The sequence below is a fragment of the Lynx rufus genome, unplaced genomic scaffold, assembly GCF_022079265.1.
Source record: "Lynx rufus isolate CCGP_SWC_20201006 ecotype Redwood Valley unplaced genomic scaffold, mLynRuf1.p SCAF_1, whole genome shotgun sequence".
Lineage (NCBI taxonomy): Eukaryota > Metazoa > Chordata > Mammalia > Carnivora > Felidae > Lynx > Lynx rufus.
The window spans coordinates 146,588,860-146,615,322 of NW_025814823.1; the positions used below are offsets into that span (position 1 = coordinate 146,588,860).

Sequence of the window (26,463 nt, forward strand, 5' to 3'; positions counted from 1 at the left end):
TAGGTAGTCATGGGCCAGATTATAAAAAGCCTTTTTATACATTGGAGTATTTAAAGAGAAAATGGGATGTAATAAAATGAGCAAACAGATCGATGCTACGCTAAAGAGCTTTCTGGGATGATAGATTCTAGATCTGTGCTATCTAATACAGCAACTACTAGCCCCATGTGGCTATTGAGCAATAAAATGTGGCTTGTGTTACTGAGAAGCTCAGTTTTTAATTCTAGTCAATTTAAACTTTCATAGCCCATGTGTAGGTAGTAACTGTTGGAAGCAGGACAGATACTACATATATTTTTGGAGAAACTGTGCTATGATAGAAACAAATGAACAGTAGCTAGAATCAGAGAGATACGGCATTAAGAAGGTTTTGTTTTGTTTTGCTTTTGTTTTTAGACTGGTAATATTAAAGCATATTTGTACTACGTGTTGTTGAGTAACAGGTTATCACAAACTTGGCAGCTTGAAGCTATACACATTTATTAACTCATGGTTTCCATGGGTTAGAAATTCAGGCAAGGCTTTCTTAGGACATACGAAAACTGCAATCAATCAAGGTTTTGGCCAGAGCTGGAGTCTCATCTTAAGCTGAAGGGTCTGTTTTTAAGGTCATATGGATGGATGGTAGCACAATTCAATTCCTTGTAACCTGTTGGATTGAGGGCCTCAGTTCCTTGCTGGCTGTGATGGTTAATTTTATGTGTTAACTTGGATGGGCTAGGGTGCCTAGATGTGTGGTCAAACATTATTCTGGATGTTTCTGTGAGGAGGTTTTTGGATGAGGTTAACATTTAAATTAGTGTACTTAGGATAAAGCAGAGTGCCCTCCAAATAAGGGAGGGCTACAGTCAATCAGTTAAAGCCCCGAATAGCACAAAAGACTGACTTCGCCAGAACAAGAGGGAAATCTGCCAACAGATTTCATTGAGTCTTCCTAGACTTTCAGCCTGCTGGTTCACCCAGCAGATTTTGGACTTGCCAACATTCATAATCATGTCAGCCAATTACTTAGAATTAGTCTCTTCTTATATGTATAAACGTCTTATTGTTTCAGTGTCTATAGAGAACCCATCTAATACACTGGCTGTTGGTCAGAGGCCTCCCTTGGTTTTTAAATGATTATTTGCCAGCTGTCACTCTTGGTTTCCTGCTGCATGGGCTTCTCCAGCATGGCTACTAGCATCATAAAAGCCACCAAGGAAAGAGTCCCTTAGCAAGATAGCTTTTACAATCTTATATAAATTAATCATTGAAGTGATGTGTGTCACCTTTGCTGTATTCCGTTTATTAGAAGTAAGACACAGACCTGCCCACACTCAAGGGGAAAGGATTACACAGTATGAGTACTAAGAGTTTGAGATAATCAGGGGCAGTCTTAGAGGAAATGCTGTGTAGTATTTAAGTAGTCATTATCCTTCCTATAATCTTCCAGTGGCTTTTTGTTAGTTAGAATTCTCAACTTCTTGCTGCAGCCTAAAAAGGTCTATGTGATCTAGCCTCCTGTACCTTTTCCATCCCATCTCCTGTGTTCTCCCCCTAAGTTTTTGCAAGGTGTTATTTCCTGACTTCCGTGTTTAAAGATATTCTGCCCTCTAGTCGCAACCTCATTACCTGTTTTATTTTTTCATTGATTCTACAGCTGTGTGAAATTATAATCATTGTGTAACACCAACTCTTTCCATTGAAAAGCTCCAAGAGAGCAGACATTGTTTTCCTTTCTCACATCAATGTCTCCAATGCCTCGTACATAGTACCAAAAAGTCTGAAGTATTCTGTGTTTCACTGTATAAGAATGGGGATACTAACCTGAGTAATATGTAGCTGCTATTCCTTTGCAGCTTTTAGCCTACTACAAAAAAGAAAAAGAGTAAATACTGTAGTGCTATGATAGATGTCCATACTCACTCACGAGACCACCCAAGTATAGCTGAGTGAATGGTGAATGTCTATTGGAAAATGCAGGGAGGAGCTAGTTGAGTAGTGAGAGGGATGGACAATGAATTCTGTTTTGGCATTTGAAGTTTGAAGTTTGTGTAGGTCATCCTGCTGTCACCCTTCCAAAAGGGAGTTAACTGTGTATATAAGTCTGGGATTTAGGATAGGCCCCCATCTACAGATACACATTTGGCAGTTTTCAGTTTATCTGTAATAATGGAAGCTGTGGTTGTGGATAACCCTATAACTATGGAGAAAAAAGAAAAGTAGGTCAAGAGACCATGCCAAGAAATATTACAATTTCACGTCTGAGTGGAGGATAGAAAAACATACCGCACACATGTGATTAGATAAATATTATGAGATTAAAAGACTGTCAGGGAATCCAAGGCACGATGTATTAGCACCTAATACCAAAAATAAAGTAACAGGCAAATAATAGACAACTCCTGCCCTCAACCCCTCTCCCCAATTCAGTTACTATAAAAAGATTTTCAGTTGATTCTAAAACCATGTGTGGTATAATTTTTCATTGTTAATATTAAGTCTTAATTAGGCTGAAATAAATCTAGATTTTACTGTATTTCCCATGAACTAAAAGACTCATCATCTGGTTTAAGACAGCAGTGAAGTGAACATTTATAGTCATTCAAAGTAGAAGTAACTTCTGAGATTTTCTTACTACACACGCTTTTGGGGTTTTTGTTGTCAGGGATTCTCTAACGTCCACCAATGATTTTTGCAGTTATGAAGACCAAAATAAGACTTCTTAGATGATACTTAATATATGAAAGCATATAGCATGACCTTAGAATTCTAATAACTTTGCAACACTAGAATTTGAGTTCAGCATATTTCTCACTTTTAGATTATTGCATTTTGAATGTAAGAACCTATGGGATCTAAAATATGCAGAGGCTTGCTTGATCATACAATCATCTTCAGACATTTAAACATTTTTTTTTAATGAGCTGTAAGAAATTACAAGAAAATAGTTGGAAATGTGAGATTAGTGGTCTCACGGTATATATAACTGTCTTATCTTTTTAGAAGAAGTCCTTATTGGTATTCTTTTCTAAGTTCTAGAGAGTTTAGAAGAGAAATCTGACCAATTGTCAACTTAGACATATTACTGCTTTAGGAAGTACATTTGTAATGTTGTTTATTTAAATACAAAGTAAACATTTCAACAGTCCACTAACCAAAGGGTTCATGTTACAAATCTTTGTAAAAATATATTTGATCCAAAATATGAGCAAGTGATAATTAACGTAAGTAGACCAAAGTAATACAGTTCAGCTTCTTTTTTGTTATTTAACTTGACTGATTTCCTGTATTACTGGATTTTGCAACTGTGTATTATCAAAGCTACATATATGTAACTATGTATTTGTCTTTTACCTGTTTTACTAACTTGTTATGTGTCTTGCCCCTGCAAGTTCTGCTGTATTAAAAAGGGGTCATACACTGTCCAGGGCCTGGACCTTCAGGAGGTGTTTTTGGAGACTATGTATTTGTCTAAAATAGTCAAAACATTCTGTATTATAAACTATAATGGGCAAGCTTTACTTTTTTACTGTATACATATCTAGAGACAGTTAAACTTCTCTCTGATAGGAATAAATTTAAAAACACATACTGAAAAGAAATGAGGTCCTATCTGACCATCATTTATTTGCCTAGCAATAACATCAAGTATCTTTTTTCCTCCTTTTCCTTTAGCTTTATATTTTGGTTCCTGGGAGAGTAGCAAAGATTACTTCTGCAAGATAACTTAGACTACTTTGATAATGTATCAAAGCTCAGATTCTTTAATTGATGTATTCTAAGGAGAATATCAACTCACACCTTGACAACTCTCCTCTCCCCAGAAACATTCACAGTAGCCACAAACGATTCCCCAGGAATTGGTTAGTAGTTATTCACAGTATTTATTTTGTATATTTTACTAATGTTATATATTCTCTTTCATCTGGCCACTGGAAAGAACCTGAACTCTGAGTATATAACTTTTCTTCTAAGAAATAAGTTGAATATTTCAAGTACATTTCTCTTCTTGGATTGAATTTCTAGATACTTCTTGTATATTTCCATTGTTTAGAATAACATGTTCACACCATTTAAAGGTCCAAAAACTAGTGAATATAATTAGAAAGTAGAAACAGAAAATAGTTGCTTATTCCTAAGAAGAAATGACATTTTAGGTTTATACTAAAGTGAATAGCCAAGAAAAGATTTAAGAGTTCTCTTTTGGAATTTGAATATATAAGTGTAAATGGTATTTTGAAAGCAGTTACTTGTTATTAGTCATTTAGAATTTGTCCCTTCTTCCTTCTCTAAGATAGAAGATTAGGGGGCTGGGCCTGTGTTTATTTGTGCATTTGTATTTTACCAATTACTTTATTCAGGATCAACGTGTGGCATGAATTCATTATCCCTTTGTCATTGTTGAAACTTTCAAATGATGAAAAACTCTCCCCTTCTAAAAATGTCCATCTTAGTCAAAGCTAGCTGACAATTTTGATAATGAGGAAATACAGATTTAGTTTGTGGGTTTACGCTTTACTGATAATGTAATCTATTACCTAACAGTAAGCTTAACTTTTCTTCTGTTTTGTATCAACTCAAAAAGTTATATTCTATAGGTTATCTTTATCTTTATTTTTTTAGGTTTGTTTATACTAGCAGATGCTTCAAAAAGTAAATGCTAAAATTTATTTTCTTTTTTTGCCCTCAAATCTACTTTCAATTTATGTATGCTTCACACACATAAAACTTTTTAATTTAAATTCCTCTGCTTATAAAAGGACTCATATGTGAAAACTGCAAATGTTTTTAGGCCATTTGATTCTAAGTGTATGAGAAATAAATAAATCAGATGTGACAAATAGTCTGAAGTAATTTCAACTGAATAAATAAAAATTCTTAACCTTTTCTAGGTCTCTTTTGGTAAACATTACTTCAATTGCTTAATTTTGCTTACATATATAAGCCTATTACAACTGCCTGTACTCATTGAAATAAAGACAGTTTTTCTTAATCTGACTTACCTTCTTTTGTTAGGAAACAGGAAAAGGTGAGATGAAACAAATTGAAGAATTAAGCAGATGTATCTGATCTGCTTGGGTCTCAAAAACACATACAAATACATACACACTTTTTTTTTTTTTTTGTAGCTACCACAGTACTACTTAGTCCTTTCAAATGTAGTATAATACTGAAGAATATTAATATTCTTTGTTTTTCTTTACATTTTAAGTGACTATAAATGAATGCTTTTCAACAACTAGGAATTATCAGTATTTAAGCCTTCTGGCAGATTTTCTGTGGTATCAAGACATCTATTTATGCTTTCTATCTGAAAATTGAAAGCAAATTAGTAAGCACAATTTATCCATAACAGTTTACTTTGTGGAGTTAAACACCTGAATGTTCCTAAATTATTTCTAAATGATCCTAAAAATTCCTAAATGGCCCTAAATATTCCTAAATCATATAAATTAACTGAAATGTCTTATAAAATGCTACCTATTATAAATATTGGATATTCACTTTACTGACTTGCAGCTTTATTTGTACATTGAATAATAAGGATTTTTTTTCTCAGAATTATCAATCACTGTTAAATACTTCTCAGTTTGAATATAACACGTTTATAGAAACAGTCTTTTGAAAAGCGAGACATTTTAGAAACATTCCTATAGATGAGTGTCATAGTAGAAATTACTGATCTAGGAACCCAAAAAATACCAAAAACAACTAAAAACCCTCAGTTTCATTCCCACTTCTGCCCCAAACTCCATCCCGTTAGAATCTCTCTTCAGAGTTATGTGTGGTTTCTGAACCTAATTCTTGCTCTTACTAGTTTGTTAATTAGGATATCCTTTAATGTCAGGAAACAGCATAACAGCATTGCATAGTATGATTGTGACTTTATTCCTTCAGTATATTAGATTACTGCTCTGAACCTCAGTTTACTAATCTGTAATGTGGACATAATAGTTTTGTTTTGGTGATGATTAGAGGAGTTTGTATTTGTGTTATGCTTGAGTTAAATTTCAGCTTCAGGGCATAGTAACTATATAGTAATTATTATTTTTAAAATCTTATTTTAGTTGTTACAATAATTTTAATTTTAATAGTAAGAATATTTCTGATTAAATCACTATATTTCAGGATCTTTATCTACCAAATGAGGAGATGCTGTTTTCCCTCCTAAATTCCATATATATAATGAAACTGTATTAATACTATTTTATTATGTGCCTTTCAGTAGAGAATATATCTTCACAAGTCTTACCTTTATGAAGAAGTACACAAACTTGACATTTGATATTATTGTTTGTAATTTATAGTAACACATTATTGGTTTTTGATACATAAGTAAGTACCGGGTTTATCAGTTTCCTGAAACCCTGCATGTCTCTTGACTATTACTAAAATTTTGCTCTTTATTTAGAAATAGATTATGTCAGTTATTCTGTTATCGCTATTAACAGAAACTACAGTATAAATCTCTGTGTACAATTCCTTTTCTTACTTTGAGTAGGGACTTACATTAAGTTGTAGCAAACAAATGGTTGTATGCTTATATGTACTCAGTTGTTTTCTTTTCTAGTAGGAGGTGGGAGAGTGATTTACCACTTATACAAGTTATTCTTGGGTTATATGTTGTTTTCTATGATAAATTTCAGTAAGAAGGTAGGAAATTGCCCAGTTTTTCTTCACTATATTTATATTTGATAAATGCACTGTATTTGAATCTTACACTTTCTTCCCCCTCAGAAGAAATGATGTACATTTAAAACTGCATTGCTTGATTTTGATCTTCTCCCCAAACTAATAATGTTTTCCTTTTGTTCTAGTTTAGACTTGGTTCCTTCAATCTAGAGAAAGTTGCAAGTCCAGCTGAGGTCATTAGGAAACTTATTTGTGATTGCCTGGACACCATTTCGGAAAACCAAGCCAAAAATGAGCACCTGCAGAAGGAAAATGAAAGGCTTCTGAGAGATTGGAATGATATTCAAGGACGGTGTGTGCTAATATTCTCGTATTATAAAAATACTAAGCTCTTTATATTGCTATAGCTTTATGTTAATGATTTGTAAGCTTATAATATATGTAGACTAGCCTGTATTTAAAATAAACTCTTTACTTAATATGATTAAACCAAACTATTGGTTATTACTGTACATTACAGTAGTACATTAACACTTTCTGGTCATTAGTACTTGGTGGCACCAGCACACTAACAAACAGTAAGTGGTAATCAGGCAGTGAGAATCAGAATCCATTAATATTAATCAAAATTGAGGATGTTGGTATTTGAGATTTATTTCAAATTATAGGATTAATAATGAATATAAAAGAGACATGAAGTGTCAGTATGCACACTTGGTTTCTTATTGGAATGTCTACACAAATGGTGACTATTTCAGATGCTGTGCACTTTGGCTCCTGATAGAGACTTATTTTGCTCACTGAAAATTCATACTACTGACATTTTAAAAAGATGCAAGATAAGACCTTTGGAATATATTATTTTCCTGATTTTGCCTCTTAGTTTTTAAACAATGAAAAAAGTCACTTTTCTTCTCTATGCATTTTTTCAAGTATAACATTCATAATCTAGGCTGCTCCAGAGGTATTTTTTTATTACTCTGTTATGTAAAAGATGTTTGAAGGAAATAAAATGTATGTTGTGAACATTGGTATGTTTACGGAGATATTATCATATGCATGTGTCTGTACATATATACATGGTGACATCTGAAAGAGTTTTATGGAATGTATATAATAATATTATCATTACACCCATTATATCCAGTAGATGATTTTTTATCTTTCATTCAAACCAGTAGCTCTAAAACATAAGAACAATTTGCTAACTTAGAGTCTTTTCAGGACAACCCCTAAGATTGTTTTATGGGGACATTGGTAAGTAAATGTGAGAGTACATGAAAAATGTGAAGGGTTTACTACTGTCAGTGTATGTTTGTGAAAAGGATGTTGACTAGATGAAATTATGTTTCTACACATTCGAGTAATGCAGGATATGTAAACTTAACACCTAAGACTTGATTATATTTGGCTCTCAGTTATTATATTAAGAAAGTATCTTTTTTTCTTTTATCTCTGAATTAATACTTATCTCCAATTACATAAAAATGAGACCAAAAAAATTGTAAATATTAAGAAACCAAACGGAAAAATAAGTTAAGTTTGACCTTCCTTATCTCCTTAAAATCATGTTAGTATGAATCACTATCATATATCTGTGCTAGAAATCACGTTTTGGAGTTTATATCTATAGTTTCGATATGCTTTTCTATTTTACATACAAAATAAATCAAATTAAAGGAGATGTACTATGGTTGTGATAAGCCATTGTATTTAAAACTCAGAATACCCTCAGGATGATAGGAAATTTGATCCACAAATTGCTCACAAAAATGCAGACTGGGTACTTGGTACTTGAACAAATTGCTTTAAAATGTCTGCCAGAGGTTGAAAGAGGTATTATCTCATCAGTATTCAACACACTGCCATACACTGGAAAGCAGCAGGGAACAAAGATGAGACAGTGGAGACAAATGCACCCTGTGCTGTAAGACAGTGGGGGAGGGGTGTGTACAACATGTAGCCCACAGATGCTTGATTTGCTATTTTTGAACTACCCAGAAAGTGCTTTTGCATTATTGTGGCAAAAGGTTTCCCATTTGATCAAAAGCACAACCATATCTCTCATCACCAGTCTTATTATGTTCCAGCTCTTCTTTTTGTGTAAATACTGGGTCACATATTTTCCTCAGGGGTTGAAGATATGTGTCATTGGGGTGCCCTCCTCCCCCTCAAGCAGAGGAAAGTTAGCCTGCTCCAGAGAATTCCAGGCTCTTGATTATTAGATTAGATTAGTAGCTTTATCTATTTCCAGATATTAGATTAGTAGCTTTATCTATTTCCCAAATTTCTCAAATGGTTTTATTTTCTATCAGAGGAGAAAGTGACCATTTTAGGGAGCTATAAATATATCATGGTTTTGGCCATGCAGTACTTTCTTAAGTGTTCTCTCTCTAGAGCCTTAGTACAGTGGAAAATGATCAAAGGACTTACATCTCCAGCTTTCATAAAGCAGTGGTACTGATCAAGAGTCTTTAGAGAAATTAGAAATAGGTTGTGAACATACTAAGTTAGGTAACTGAAGACATAGAAACTAGAGAATCCTTAGAGTGGGGACTGTTGTGTTAGGCCTGGACACAGTTCAGTTTTCTGGGTGGCCTCTGATACTCTTATATCAGTGTCCATCCATGTTCCAATCATTTCTTCCCCATCATTGTTTCAGACTGTGTATGCATGGGAGAGCTAAGGGGATGAGCAGCACAAAATAGATGCTGAGAATTCCCTTACAGGCTATGGTAGATAGGTCTGAAATAAATTTATTTTTTTTTTTAATTTTTTTTTTTTCAACGTTTATTTATTTTTGGGACAGAGAGAGACAGAGCATGAACGGGGGAGGGGCAGAGAGAGAGGGAGACACAGAATCGGAAACAGGCTCCAGGCTCTGAGCCATCAGCCCAGAGCCCGACGCGGGGCTCGAACTCACGGACCGCGAGATCGTGACCTGGCTGAAGTTGGACGCTTAACCGACTGCGCCACCCAGGCGCCCCTTCTTATTTTTTTTTTTTTTTAATTTTTTTTTTTTCAACGTTTATTTATTTTTGGGACAGAGAGAGACAGAGCATGAACGGGGGAGGGGCAGAGAGAGAGGGAGACACAGAATCGGAAACAGGCTCCAGGCTCTGAGCCATCAGCCCAGAGCCCGACGCGGGGCTCGAACTCACGGACCGCGAGATCGTGTCTGAAATAAATTTAATACACAATAGGATATTAATATGAGCAAAAGGCAGTCATATACACATGTGCTTGTACCATGGAAAATGTTAATGACATGTTAAGAAGAGAAATGTGAGTTACCAAAAGGAGGAATAGAGTGCCAGTTTTTTCAAAGTATATCTTTAGATAGAAAATATGTAGAGGGAGAAAATTAAATCTTAATAGTGTATGTCTGGAATTGTGGATTAAATTTCTTTTTTTACTTTGTGGGGATTTTTTTGCATATATTTTGTTATTTAAAAATGTATAATTATAATCAGAACCAACTCTAAAGCTATTTCCATTTGGGATGACAGTAGAGAATAAATGAAATTTGAATAAGGAATGAGGAATTACGTATGAGTAAAAAGAATGAGCTTTAATGTACAGACTTTTAACATATATATTTGCTATTATTTTTTATTAACTGTTTACTAATTGCAGTCTTAGCTCCATTTTGAACAAGTGACATTACTGGATCAATTTAATTTTGTATAGTTTAGATAAAGGAGAAAACATTAGAAATATTATATGCCAGTCCTTGGGTTATTAGCTGTAATTAGTTCACTTGTTTTTCCTATTTAATTTCAAATACAACTCTCAAGCTCTATATTACTGAATAGGTCTTTTGTTTGCATTCAGACATCAAGTTAGAAACTCTCCAGCTTTTTTCTGAGTTACAGTTATTAAACCTATAATTGGAGGCAGTTCTCAGCAGATTGAATGGGGTTGACACTCATGGAATCATTAGAATAGAAGAGACCTTGAAAGCTCTTTTACTTTAACTCTCTGCCTTCAAGCTAGGATCACATTATATCCAGATGAATTCAGTCTGATTTTTAAACACCTCAGGAGATAGCTTCAACTCCCCTTGGTAGCCCATTATAATGTTTAAGAACAGTCACAGTCAGAAAATTCTTCCTTCCATCTCTTGGTAATCTGAGTCCTTCATGGTATAGTTGAAGGCCATTTCCTCTTGTTCTGTCCTCAGAAAGGATGAGGAACAGCTGTTTACCATCTTCTTCAGTACTTAAAGGCTTATTAAATCTCTTTACCACTGCTTTCTTTTCCAGTTCTTTTTAGTATTCTTTGTCCTCTGAACTCTATTCACATTTTCTTTTGCTGTACAACCCTGACCTAGATATAAATTTGGCCAGAGCTGATTGGAAATACAAGAGTTACTGCACTATTTCTGAATACCACATGTTCACATTTATGTGGCTGTTGTTTTATTTTGGGTTATCATTTAATCTGTTTTATTTTGGATTTTGTTTTTGCATGAAATTCCCTTGTTTTTGCTCTTATTTTTGTTATGTTTTGATGTTCTTCTTAGATTCTTTGTCTTCCTGTGCAGAAATATTTTATTTTGAATATTCAGTATTTTCCCCAGACGTCTTTATTTTTTTATTTTTTTTGATAACTGTTTTTTGACTACATTTATAGATATGTCAGTCCTAGGGTAATAATTAACCTTAGCATTATTGTTCTGTTGTCCTAGTCACTGTTGAAAGGATGAAACATCATTAGTCCTTTGCTGTTTGATATTGTCTTTGGTTTCATTAGGTTTGGCTTTTGCTTAGAGATCTAGTTGGAATCTAGTTGTATGTGAGTTCTCCTTTAGTATCACTGACTTAGCAATGAATCCCATGTCTCTCCTGCACTAAATGGCCTTATGTTCTAATACCTGTCTAGTTCTTTCTGTGGAAGGTTGACAGGAGGCAAGTAACATGGAAGGCATCGTAACATCATAATGCTGTAAGAGAGAATTGGCATTAAAAATGGGATGGGGCAGATGGTATATACCTCTTAGTTACTGAATATTGAATAGAAGGATAGTGTTCTCTAAATTTGTTGATAAATTAATAATTAAGAGTAAATTTATGTCCTGAAACTGTTCACATTAATACTCTCTCCTAGTCAACCCCCACTTCCTAGTTTTGTCTAGGAAGTGACATCCAGTTTGATAATCAGAAGTTTAGTTGCCAGAAAATCCTTAAGGTTTTCTAAAACCAAGCGAAGTGAAGTCATGGGATGCCATTTATTCTATTGTGTGCTCTCCCATCACAGACATGTTAACTTGGACAGTGTAGTTGTGATGCTACTCATTAGGATTGATGGTATTCTTTACACAGGTTATATGATATTTTATTTTGATATTTTCATTTAAATCCATATGTTATACTAAATATTAATTTTAATAAAGGTTTTGAAATGTGCTTGATAATTGTTACATGCACAGAATCTTTCAATTAAGAATTATTGAAGTGACTTATATGGAGATTAAGTATGCATTTAAATCAGGTAAATAACTAATTGATTACTGTTCCTGAAACTTTATATAATATACAAGATTTTTATTTTACATTCTTATAATTGATTTTTAGTTTGCCTTTGTTTAAAGTATTTTATAATATACTCAAGTATTTTAGTGGTACATATATTCTACTCGTCTCTTAAAATTTTTGTTATGTTACATTAGAAAGTAGTTCAAGAAAATTATGTAGAATGTTAATGCTTTGCATATGAAATAAAAATGCATTGACATATCCCTGCTTAAAATAAGCCATCAGTATTACCAGCTCCTCTTCAGCTTTGGCTCTGTTTTTTTCCCTACACCTTTTGGTATACATCTTTCTCAAAGAGCTTTGCTTGGTAAATGGAATACTGTTGTATTAATATTTACCACAGATTTTTTAGAAGCTGAAGCAGATCAAAAATGTTACTATTACAGTGGTGAATAGCTGTTAAAGAGTGAAAAATAACTTCAGAATCACTGGTTCTTCATTTCCTTATAAGATGTCCATAGTAACTCCCTTACTTTATTCATTTTTCTGATAGCTGCTGCTCATCTCTCGAATGCCAAACACTGTGTTAGGCACTGAGGATAAAGCAGTCAATAAAACACACCTGCACCCTGCCTTTATGGAGTTGACAGCCTTGGCAATGACTATACTGTAAGAGTGCTATAATTACTCCCAGAAATTACACTACTTTTTGTTCCTTTTCATTCCATAAGAGGCCCTAATTCTTTACATCTCTAGATAGGTAGGTTGTTGAAAGCATAAGGACATATATATCAAAGGCGTCAAATTTTGACATTTTTGTTTCTAAGTTTTCACTGAAGAAATTATATATTGTAAATATCTGAAATATATACACATAAATACAGATATCATGAAAATACTAGAATACCTGTATAGAACAACAAAAGTATAAATAAATAATGAAGAGAAAACTAGGCAGAGCAAGACTATGTTTACAAGAATATTTTACATGAAATTGAATCTTTAAAATATAAGTGTGTTCATGGTTTGTGTGTATGCACAAATCTTACATATGCAGTCTCTGCTTACTAGCTTTCTTACATCTGGGAGATTAAAATTAGTATAGTCTTTTGTCCACTTATTTGAACATTGTAGAAAGAATTATAAATGACAGAAAATTTTATGTTTATGTATCTAAAATTGGAGATACATAGTGTTTCACATTTCTAGGAATTTCAGATTAAATACTTGCATTCATTATATACGTGCATATGTGAGTGAGTATGCCTGGTGCTGAAGACACAACTCTACAAGTCATGTTCTTGCTGTGGAGCAATTCATTATCTCTTTAGGGAAAACATATTAGGTAAATCATTTAATCACAAAACACTATCACAGTTAATATTATAGTAATATTAGCAAAATACAGGAAACGTAGGCTATAATTACTCTGGTGTGAAATTTCTCCCATAAAAAAATATCCTTTTGGAAATAAATTGTAAATGTGAATAAATTATTAACATTTAAGCATTTAGATGTTTTGAACCTTTTTGGTATCATTTTCCAGTTTTGATCCTTATCTCACTACATAAATTACTAACATTAATAAACAATAAATTCTCATTTGCTTAATTATCTATATAAACCTTTAAATCAATGGAAACCCATAAAAGTGACTTTTAATTATATTTTCCTTAAAAAGTTTTCTTGAAATCATCTTCACTATTGGGTTAAATAATATTAATGTTAAAGAAAACTGCATGATTTATTTATTTGTTTGTTTACATTTTAGATTTGAAAAATGTGTGAGTGCTAAGGAAGCTTTGGAGACTGATCTTTATAAGCGGTTTATTCTAGTGCTGAATGAGAAGAAAGCGAAGATCAGAAGCTTGCATAAATTGTTAAATGAAGTTCAAGAACCAGAAAGGAACATTGAGCGTGAAAGGTATTTGGAGTGTCTGTTTTGAGATGACAGATACATAAATTTAAATGGAATTTCTTCCCAAACTTAATGAAAGTTAGGTGCCAACTTTGTAGCCTAGGAGATCATTTGCTAGTCTGAGGTGAGATGCTCTGGCTGTTGGAATCAGTGGGCTGGAGAATTCTCAGCATGATCTCTCCATGTCTCCCCACTGTCATAGCTGTACTTAAATCCTAAAACTGACACATGGTTTAAGTAAGTATTATTTGTTTAATTCTTAGACATCATTAAAAATATATTAATTAAAAACTTTTATCTTCTGCAAAACTGCAGAGTTGAATACACATTTATCATTTTGGTGTCTAAGCAGTGGTTAATCTTGGAATCAGGTGGCTGAGAGTGGATGTGTACTTGATTTTTAAGGAAAAGTCACAGGGGATTTACAGCTGGTATGGTTTGGACAACTATAATTATTTTAGTCTGATTTTTATTGTTTTATTGTTTTATTTATCATTTATCCACTATTTATTTTAGTGGATACAGGCTTGGATCTATTGCCTTGAAACTGACAGAAAGCACAGGTTTAGTAATGTCATCATATAAAGAATATAACATTTGATGTCAGATGTTCCTAGTTCAGGTGCTGGTCTGAAACTGATATCTATTAGTACATGACTTTGGGCAAATACTTTAAACTCTGTGTCTTACTTGGTATCTTCATAATAAGAATAAAGGTACGTGTCTCAGAAGTTTGGGGCAATCAAATGCAAGGCAGACTGCTTCGAGATCAGTAAAACACTTAACACTGTGTGATCCACAGAAGGTAATTTGGAGAAATAGTATTTTGATAGATGAATGATGTGATAAGAAACTGATTCAGGAGTTAATTACAGTGAACATTAGCCACATTTAGATTATGTAGAAGAGAAGCTTGTTCTTAAGAGAGTTAACAGATAGTCTTTAAAGTGCTTTCATCTTGATCACATATGTTTCAATATATGTTTGTTTAACTACAGTATTTTTCAGGGACATTTTTTATAATTACTTACTGGTGAATTTGATACCTAACCAAGGGTGAGCCAATACTTTATAATTCTACCTTGCTCTATTTCTAGGGAAGCCACAACATGTTCTGAAATGACCGCTGATAGAGATGCAGTCTACGATGAAAGTACTGATGAAGAAAGTGAGAACCTGCCTGATCCCTCTGTGTTAGCTCCAGGTAAGAGATATACATTTATTACCTTTGTGGAATATTTCACTTGGCTTATTACTCTAATGGTAATAAACTGTAATGAAAATGTTATGAAAAAAATCTTTTCAGGGCACCTGAGTGGCTCAGTCAGTTAAGCATCTGACTTCAGCTTAGGTCATGATCTCAGGGTTAAGAGTTCGAACCCCACATTAGGCTTTCTGCTGTCAGTGCAGAGCCTGCTTAGGATCCTCTGTCCCTGTCTGTCTCTGCCCCTCCCCCACTTTCTCTTTTTCAAAAATAAATAAACATTAAAAAAACAAAAAGTAAAAACTCTTTTCTACAAAACTTCTTTTAGGGTTTTTAGTCTAAAACCTCAAGTACTTAATGTTGAAAATAATATTTATTATAATATGCAACAACTCATTAGCAACAAAATAAGCAAACGTACACACATACACACCCTCCAAGTCATACTATTCCTTATTACAAGGGTGCGTAAGGAATAAGCAAGATACGTGTTCATGCTAGTTATCTCCAGCTTGAAGCTGGCTGCCTGTAACACTTGAGATCACCTAGCTAGAGCTATAGGTGGGTAAGCAGGGGGATGTAGAATGTTTCACAGTATCTTGAGGTTGAGTCTTCTCTTGCTATTCAGAAAAGAAATTGTAATGGGGGAGATGGGTTACAGGGGAAGAGAAGGGAAAAATGGCAGTTTAAGTTAAAGTACCTGAGCCTCACTCAGTCCCTCAGATTTAAACCCATGGATGATTTTTCTAGAGATTTATACGTTTCCTAGAGGCAAGAGCCTCTGAACACATCTTACACTTACGTTTCTGACAGAAGCCCCGTATTCTCAAAATAAATGTTTGATTCATTTATTTAGCAAATACCTTTTGAGTGCCTATTATGTACGAGGAACTATTCCATGCAGTAGAGAGCAAAACACAAAAATGTCTACTTTCATGGAGTTTATAAATTCTAGTCAGGGAAATAGACAATAACAAGATGCATAAATTGAGTATAAACTGTTGTAGATACAAATTTACAAATGCTGAAGAGAAAACTAAACCAGGGAAGGATGATAGAAAATGTCAGGATGGAAGTAGGACAAAGGTCGTGATTTTAGCCAGGGCACCAGAAAAGGCCTTGGTGAGAATGTGACAAGTTTGTGTGGGGTAAGCATGCCAGGCAGAAAAAATCAGTTAGTACAAAGGTCTTGATGCAGGAGTTTTTATTAACTTTTTAGTGATATATTCAAGCAATAGAATGGAGGGAGGTATGGATAAAGTAGGAAGATGAAGATAGGAAGAATGATGATATGAGGTTAGAGAGAGGCCAGATCATGTGTAGGGCCTTACAGGCTATTGTAAGGACTTCAAGTTTTGCTTTGAATTACATTGGACATTGCTGGAGGGTTGCAAACATCAAGTGATGGGATCCTACTTACAGTTTTAGCAGGATTAGTCTGGCTGTTGTGCTGAGAATAGAGTATACATAGTGTGATAAGCTTACAAGAAGATATAGCAGTGGGACACTGTTTCAACAATGAGAGAAGGATGTGAGTGGCTCAGACCAGAGTGGTAGCAGTGAAGATGATAAACAACAGGCAGATTCTAGGTATGTCTAGAGGCAGCATATTTGTTGATGAACTGGGTATGGCTCCTGAGAGAAAGACACTAATCATGGTAAGTTTTTTAGATTGAATACTGAAGGCATGCAGTTGACTTACTGAATTAGGGGAATCTACAAGAGGAAGGTTAGGAACTGAGTTTTACAAACATTAAGTCTGAGATGCTGAGTATGGAGTTGGATATACAAATTTGGAGTTGGGGGGAAGGCTAAGTAAGGAGATATTTAAAGCTGGCTGAGCTGTCAGGGGAGTTTGAGAAGTCAGAAAAGGGCTGTGATCCAAGGACTCCACCTTAGTACATACACTTGGATGTGTAGAGGTCAGTAAGATGAGGAGACCAGCAGAGAAGGCTGAGGGAGCAGCCTGGAGGTAGCAGGGAAACTGTAGGAGTGTTATCTTGGAGGGCAAGTCAAGGAAGTATTTCAAGGAGGAGCTAGAGATAAACTGAGTTGAATGCTGCAGACTGGGTAAGAAGATGAGGATCAAGGACTGACTGACTGACTGATGGATTTGGCAACACAAATTGGGGATCTTAATAAAAGGTTTTCAGTGGAATAGCAAGAAGAGGAAATTCAAAAAGAATGAGACAAGATAATTGGAAAAGAAACAACAAGCCTAGGCAACACTTGTAACAAGTTTCACTGTAACGAAAAGTAAAGATCTGGCTAGCTGCTGGAGGGGCACGTGGAGTCAAGAATTGTTGTTGTTGTTTTCTTAGATGACAGAAATAACATCATGTTTGCATATTTATGGGATTAAGGAAGGAAGGGGGGCAAATGTTGCCACAGTTGCTGGAGTACTGTCTCTGAGTACATGGGCGAAGATGGGATCAGATGGACAAGTGACAGGATTTGTTTAGCTTGGAACGTGGGAGCTTTGCTTAATGACAGGAAAGAAAGCAGAATAAATGGACAAAGACACAGGAAGATATCTAATTGCAGCCCTGGAAATTTACTGATATTGATTCAATAAGTTGGTTGATTAATCTGATTCTAATTAGATTTGAATTGGATCACACATTCAAACACACTCTCACTTTCGCACATCAGAGTTAAATTTCCTTTTATTTGGAGGGCATGCTTGTTTTACACTAGTGACCCAATAAAAAATGAAGTCATTCTTTAATAATACATGTAATTGAAAGTTCACTAAAAAGGGAATCTGTACTCTTTCCAACTTAAATGTTCAGAATTTTTATTGAGTACAATGGTCTTTGATTTTGTTCCTTATTCAGAGTATCTCACCAACCTTTGAAGTAGATGGAAATTATTTTTGAAGAGAAAATGTGTGGTTAAATAATGGGTATATGAGAATGGGGTCCTTTATGTGTTCAGTCTGTTTTAAGCAAAGCTTTACTATAATAGTACTGTTTTAAATTTGGCAGAATTTCTCTTCTCTTCAAAAAACATTTAGTTCATTGTACATTTTTTCTATGTTTTACATGGCATATTTTCTTTAATTCAAATCTAGTTCACTACATATTTGACTTATAGGCGTCCAATCCTGTTTTTTTTATTTATTTATTTATTTATTTATTTATTTATTTATTTATTGCATTTAACTTGCTTTTGGCAGGTTTTGATGTCAAGAATTAAGAGCATGAAAAAAAGAATTAAGAGCACTTTCATTTTAAATTTTAGCTGTTCTTTTCCTTCTGCTTCAGTAAGAATTATTCAGGAAACTTAAGGTTAGGGATAAAAAAAAAAGAACCTCAGATATAAAATGCTTCATCTGGAATTAAGAACTAGATTCCATACATCTGAGGAAAAATATTATATGTATTAAACAAAAAATAACTTTCCTTATATATGTCATTCTTTAACAGAGACAAAATATACTAGTAGTCCATGGGATATATGAATATATATTTAATCATAGCTTTGTCTTTTGGTATTTTGTATATTATTACTATGTATTTGGACCAGAGCAGTGAAAGTTTTTTCCTGGACTTATTCTGCCATCTTGGTAATAAATTACCTATTCTTATTGTACAAGTAAATATTTGAATTTATTGTAGGTAGTGCAGTTTCATGTACACTTTCCCTCCAGTAAGAACAAGAGGAAAGCAGTTGATGGGATTTAATACATTTAACTCTTCCAGAAAGGCATTTATTTAAATGGCTAAATGTTTAACTTGGTAGTCATTTCTATTATGCAAATGTATTTTCATTATTATTGAAACCACCAAATTTCCTCATGAGTTGTTCCCTTTTTTTTTTAACCCTATTCCTGCATAATATAAGTTTAGTGAGTTTAGTGAGACCAAGACACTTAGTGATTCACAGTATTCATTCAAGGAAAAGGTCTAAAGGTCTGTTATATATATATATATATATATATATATATATATATATATATATATTTTTTTTTTGGATATATATATATATATATTTTGGATATATATATATATATTTTGGATATATATATATTTTATTTGGAGATATATATATATATTTTTTTGGAGATATATATATATTTTTTTTATTTGGAGATTTTATATATATATCCAGAAGTACAATAGGGATATTGTAGTTTACAGAAAACTGATAGGTAACAGTTTTATGCATAGGCAATCTATTTTATTACTTTTTTTCTCCAAAGTTTTAAATTCCCTCCCATCATTAGGATTGTTGAGGAAATAACTGATGACAGTACTCCAATGTAATAAAGTATATCATGCTTATGTGTATGATACCATATAGTATGAAAACCCTTTAAAAACATTTAAAAGTTTGTTAGCTAAAAGATCTTGGAAGAATTCTGAATCTTGAATGTCACAGTCTATACCACCCTACAACTACATTTTATAATTTTCTGTAAAAATATAAAGCAAGGTTTACTGTTTCTAGGTCTTAATTTTTAGAGTTTCTAGGTAGATAGCAACGGTATTACAGCCTTAGTTTAAGAAGTAAACTAAACTGCATAGTAAAGCCCTAGAGTTCATGGGTATTTTGCTTTCTTTCAGATTAAGATTATGATCTATAAACTGGTTGCAGTGATCTCTATTTATAGCTCAGCCTCTGGATTACAAAGGAGGATGGAATGGGTCACTTTCACTCTCCCCTAGTCTGTATTAACTCCTCGTGGTTTTAAAGGACTTCCTGCTTAGTCTGGACTCATCCTACCTACAGTGTTTTGTTTTCTTTTTATGTTTATTTTTGAGAGAGAGAGAGAGAGACAGAATGCAGCCAGGGAGATGCAGAGAGAGAGGGAGACACAGAATCTGATCTTTTTTTTTTTTAATGTTCATGTTGTTTTTGTTTTTTAATTCAATGGAAAAATAACCTGTTGGGTTATTTACTATAGATTTATTTACTATACATTATTTACTATAGTTATAGTGAAACGACCTTTCCTACCGGAAATCTGTTTGTTGGGTACAGAGCAAGATAACACCTGATGTCCATGTCTGCAGAGAAACTTGAGGTTGAGTAGGTCTCCTGAATAACAGAACCTCACCAAAATACAAAGAGATCAGAGTGTAATTAGTATACCATCTGAGTACTGCAGGTGGGCTTTCATTGGCCTCAATAATGTCTGATATAAACTAAAAAATAATTCATGGTTTTGCAGTTTTTCATATATATAGCCATTTTGACCTGTAATAATAGTAAAATTACATGAGAAAATAATTTTAAAATGTATATGAATAGTCTAAGAATTTTAACCATTATTACAAAACATTTCTTAATGTTAACATAATTCAAAATGTGTGTGAATAATTATTGGAAAGATTGGGCTTCTTTCATAGAAAAAGGCTTTTTCTTATAAAGCATTTTGAAAACTTATGCTTAATTGGCTCCTAAGTAGCCTTTACAAGAGGAATTATTTTAATGTGTCATTAATTGTTTTTAATTATTTATTTTAAATTATTAAGATAATCAATATTTTTAAATTATAATTATTTCTCTTAGCAGAAATTGACAAGATTTCTTAAAATTAGAGACCAGTTAAATCAACTTTACTAAAAGTATAAATAAGAAAAATAGTTATTCTAGAATGTTTTATTCTTCTTAGCTTTATTTTAAAGGTACACAACCACTAAAACAAATAAAATAAGCTTTCTTACCACTTTTCTGCGTAATTATTAGCCCGCGATTTAGCACATTAGTTTAATTAGTCTTGATTCTTAACCAACAGGAAGGTCCCTGTATAACTGCTATCAGTAATTTAGGCTTCTACTTAGTTGGTGGGCTTCCTGAAAGGAAGTGTGATTATAGAATAGCCTTTTAGAAAATAAATGAATGGCTATGTCAAACAGTTGATGAATACTGATATAGTAGCTTTTAAAAATAGAACAGAATCCAAAATCTCTAAGTATCAAAGAGCTCGTTGCTTCGAACAGTGAATGTCTGCTCACAGAGGGGTAACAACATGTACTGCCAAAGAGATTAGTCAGAAATTCAACTTTAGAATCACAGATTATTCCCTTAATCTTATCCAGCTTGTTTATCATAGGCTCATTTATTTATAAATTCTAAATAAAAAGCTTGATTTAGTAAAACCTGTCACAAAACAGGAAGTGCAGTTTGAGTATATTTCCTAGCAATCATGGGTTCTTATACATAATTGCTGAGGAAAGATATTATGTACTTCAGTAATCTAGATCTTCTAGTTCAAGCCCGTCATTTTTCCAGTGAGGAAACTGAGGCCTAGAAAGGTTCTCCTGTGTGTTACCTCAGTGAATACTCTGTCTCCAAATAAAATCACATTCTTAGATACCAGGGAGTAAGACTCCAAAATGCCTTTTAGTGGTGGTGGGTGGGCAGTTCAACTCTTAACAATGCAAATGTACATTCTTCTAGAGCAAGGATCAAATTTTTAATGTATTTTCAATGGGGACTATATTCCAAACATGATTCAGAATCATTGACCTAGGAGAATGGTATTTAAATGAGAAAAGATGGGGGCGCCTGGGTGGCGCAGTCGGTTAAGCGTCCGACTTCAGCCAGGTCACGATCTCGCGGTCCGTGAGTTCGAGCCCCGCGTCAGGCTCTGGGCTGATGGCTCGGAGCCTGGAGCCTGTTTCCGATTCTGTGTCTCCCTCTCTCTCTGCCCCTCCCCCGTTCATGCTCTGTCTCTCTCTGTCCCAAAAATAAATAAACGTTGAAAAAAAAAATTAAAAAAAAAATAAATAAAATAAAATAAATGAGAAAAGATGGAATAAGATATGTTAAAAGGAAACTGCAATTTAGACTACATGACAAGATGGGAAGAAGAGAAAATAGCATTCAAACAGAAGCAAAATCACAATCTGTCAGTTCATCGGACCGTCATTTTTCTGGCTGTGCACTGCACTGTTCAGTAAGGTAGCCACCAGCTACCTGAGACTGTTGGACACTGGAAATGTGGCTAGTCCAAATTGAAATGTGATCGAAGTATAGACTACACACTGGATTTCAGAAATGTAGTATGAGAATAATATGTCTCATTAATGCATTTGTGTATCAATTAAATCTTGAAATAATTATTTTGTATATATTGAGTTAATTATATTATTACTATTAACTTCATTTACTTCTTTTTTACTTCTTAAAATGTGTTTAATGGGAAATTTAAAATTCTGTATGTGACTCATATATTTCTATTTGTTTGACATACAGATCTTGGTGTTCTAAAAAGTTCCATCTTGGGTTGATTTTGTGGTTCTGTAATAGCTGTGTATCATTGTGAAAATTAAATCAGATTGTACTACCAAGTTTTTATGAAGCTGTTAATGTAAGGGTGTGAGATCTTTAGGTGGATGTAGATGACTATGGGTGCGATTGAATATTTATATATAAGAAATGCTAAAGGGGTTGCACTGTCTTATTTATTTATTGTTTTTTGATTCATTGTAAAAGAGACTTAAGAAAGCCTGGGTCATTTTTGTCCTTGGAAAATGAAGCTAAACATTTTTACTGATCCTGTGTAACTGCAACCATGATCCGGTTGAGACAAAAGGGGGGGTAATGTAGCGATCCTCTCTAAATCAGCTGAATGTCTATAATGTAGTATAAAGGATTCTTGCCTCTTTGTGATTGTGACAGGGATCTCCAGCACAAACAGCGCATCTGGTTCCTTGAACCAGTTCATCAACATCATTTATAAGCCATATTTTAGATCAAAGGGATAGGAAGGTTACCAGTGATGAGGTTCTGGAATGTTGCCAGCCCACCAGCATTGACATGATACTTGCTGCAGCTTCATTTGGGGGGGTGGGGGGGGGTGGGGGCTGGGTATGTGTGAAGGATGGATATCAGCAGGCTTGCTAAGCAGAGTCTGAATACAAGATTAGTGAAAGGGAACAGTTACAAGTGGGGTGGGCAGAAGAAGGACTCAAAGTGAGATCCTTAGTGCCAATTTCAAGCTTTGAGGTAAAACTCACTGGTAATGAGAAATAATAGCTGCAAACATGTATCTGTGGCACTCAGGGTTTTGTGGGAAGAGTTGTAATTTGGGGGATGGTGGAACAAAAAAAAAAAGAACTTCAAGTACTGTTAGCCCTGTTATTTCTCAAGCATAATGGGTAGCCATATTAACAATCATATATATTTTTTTAATATAAATGAATAACTTGAGACTGTATCAGAGATTGTGACTGTTGGTCTTTGGTATGACCTAGGTCATATACTTTTTTTTTTCTCCTTGGTAACATGAGTCTTCCAAATAATAAATCTGAATGCATTTAAAAAAGACATAGATTCCCTAGTTTTCTGTAGTCCTTAACACAGAAAGGGCTTTTATATTTAATCTGGTTCACTTTATTCATTGATATCATTTGCATGATTTCTGGAAGTATTTGAGTTTGTGAACCCTGGAAAATTACAGTTATTCTGACACTGGTAACTACTGTGACTAGTTCTTCCAATTCTGATTCTTCTACTACAATTATTGTTCCTCCCCCTTTTTCTACTTCTTTACTATTAACATTGCTATTGTTGTTGCTATTACTCTTCTATTATGGTTCCATTACCTCTATTACCGTAACTTCATTACCACCACCACAACTGCTACAGACTTAAACATTTATATGGGTGCCAGAATGTATTCTAGTTTTCTTATATGCATTACTTTATTTACATGCAACAACAATCATACGAAGTATATACTGTTATTTTACAGTCGAGAGAATTGAGGCACAGTAAGATTAGAAAACTTCTAAGGCAATGCAGCTAGTAAATTATAGAACTGGGATTCTAACCCAGGAAGTCTAACTACAGAACTTATCTCTGAGAACCCTTCCTGTGCTAACGTTCCTTGTTTTCATTTAGTGGAACACTCTATTAAAATCTAAGAGTTCGGAGAGTTTGATTTTATATTTTAAATTTAAGTGTATTTGATGCCTTCATTTTTATAAAACAATTTAAGGCTCCTAATAAAAGAAGGGTGGAGTATATGACCTCCTTGATTTCTGACTCAATGGAGTGGGCACACATTTAAGTGGAAAAAGATATAGTTTGGTGACATTAATGCACCGTGAAGATGAATGTGAATGTTCATATCCTTGTTGGATATTCTATTATGATTTGATGGCAAAGCAAATAAGGTAGCAGAACAGTGATTTATACTTAGTCCTTGAATAAAAGGCTTGGAAATGGAGGTCCTAAATAAATATTAAATAATACTACCAAATGTCCATGTAGACATTTAAAAATATACAGACGTAGTTTTAAATAGAGACTTAGACTGTATACTATTTATATATTATGTGGTGGATATAAATTTAGAATTACTATATCTTTTTGGGAATTGACTTTTTTTATTATTATGAAATCTCTCTTGTTGGTCTAGTACTGCTTCTTTCCCTTAAAGTTCTTTGTCTGATAATACTATAGCTGTAACAACTTTTTTTTCCTTGATGTTTACATGATATATCTTTTTCTTTTTACTCTTTTACTTTCAATCTTTTATATATTTAAAATCTATAGTTGTTTTTTTTTTAATTTTTTAATGTTTATTCATTTTTGAAAGACAGAGCACAAGTAGGGGTGGGGGCGGAGAGAGAGGGGGACACAGAATCTGAAACAGGCTCCAGGCTCTGAGCGGTCAGCACAGAGCCCAACGCGGGGCTTGAACTCATGAACCGCCAGATCATGACCTGAGCTGAAGTCAGATGCTCAACCAACTGAGCCATCCAGGTGCCCCATACTTGTTTTTTAAACCCAGTCTAATAATCTTTCTTTTTAATTGGAGAGTTTATTCCACTTATAGTTCATATAGTTATTTACATATTTAGATGTGGATCTGCTAATGTACTCTTTTTTAATTCTCATTATTCTATTTTTTTCCTTTTATTAATTTGTTACTTACCAACTCTTACATTTTTGCTTTAGTGACTATCCTAGAGATGGCAACATACATCCATGACCTATTATAGTCTGACATTAATTTAACTTTCCTACTCCCTAGATAATGGATGCTTTAACTCCACTTAACTTTTTGCATTATTGTAACATATATTCCAATTTGCCATTTATTTTAGACATCATAAAGGATTATTATTGTAGTATTGAAAAGCCATTATTCATTTCTCTTTAGCTTTTACCTTGTTCCTTATTTCTTTTATTTCTTTTTGCATTTATATGTTTTCATTGAAAGTCATTTTTCTTCAACCTAGAGAATTCCCTTTAATATTTCTTTTAGTGCACCTTAGCTCTTAAATTCTTTGGGTTTTGGTTTCTTTGAAATCCTTCCATATTGAAAGGAATTTTTGCAGGTATAGATCTGTAGGTTGGCAGTTTTTTGTTTGATTGTTTTGTCTGTTTTAAGCACATTGAGGATGCCACTGCATTGTCTTCTGGCTTCTTTTCTATTTATTTATTAAAAAGTTTTTTTATGTTTATTTTTTTTATTTTTGAGAGAGAGAGAGACAGAGCATGAGTGGGGGAAGAGCAGAGAGAGAGACACACACAGAATCTGACACAGAATCTGACACAGAATCTGACACAGAATCTGAAGCAGGCTCTGGGCTCTGAGCTGTCAGCATAGCGCCCTATATGGGGCTCAGACTCGCACACTGTGAGATCATGATCTGAGCCAAAGTCTGATGCTCAGCCAAACCCAGGCACCCCCTGGCTTCTTTTCTTCATGTTAAGGAGATTCTATCCTGTTCTTTCTCTTCTCCTTTTCTGAGATTCCAGTTACGTCTATATTAGATTTTTTCCGTATGTCGGAGTTTTGATAAAGTATGAAGATATGTTTCTTTACATTGGGTAGTTAGCTGCTTGAAGGTGGTACTCCCTCAGTACCTGGTTCATTCAGTGTCATGCAATGAAAAGGAATGTAATAAATTTTTTCAAAAAAAAATTCATCTAGTGAATACAATTTGTGTGTGTTCTCCATATTGTTTTTTTTTTTGATGGAAATGTATGTTAAATACTTTGAAAGTGTTTTTACCCCCATTGGTGAAATGTTTCAAAATATATAAAAGTGCCTAAGCTAGTATTGAGCATTATGTAGTCACGTACAAAGTGGGGCTATAGTAAACTGTTTGTGTAATTAGTAAATAGTTGTCTTAAATTATCTACATGCTTCTCTCTGGTTTGCATGCTGTACTCTATGACATGCATTTTCAGAATTGTTGTCTAAAGAGTCATTAGCTTGTTTTTGAGTTGGGATGATTTCAGCTGCAGTTAGCACTCAGGTATAGGTAATGATAAGGACT

At 33.9% G+C, this 26,463-nt stretch overlaps 1 protein-coding gene across 2 annotated transcripts in view; it reads left to right on the plus strand.

Moving 5' to 3' along the window:
- The window catches only part of XRCC4 (X-ray repair cross complementing 4), a 249,881-nt gene that overhangs the window by 81,840 nt on the left and 141,578 nt on the right, over positions 1-26,463 (plus strand). For both annotated transcript variants that reach the window (XR_006963715.1, XM_047088669.1), the window contains exons 4-6: positions 6,801-6,967; positions 13,864-14,016; positions 15,108-15,214. Coding sequence is in view for 1 of the 2 variants with exons in the window: in XM_047088669.1 (XP_046944625.1) it covers positions 6,801-6,967; positions 13,864-14,016; positions 15,108-15,214 (427 nt within the window). In the remaining variant the exon portion in view is untranslated. The remainder of the gene's footprint in view (positions 1-6,800; positions 6,968-13,863; positions 14,017-15,107; positions 15,215-26,463) is intronic.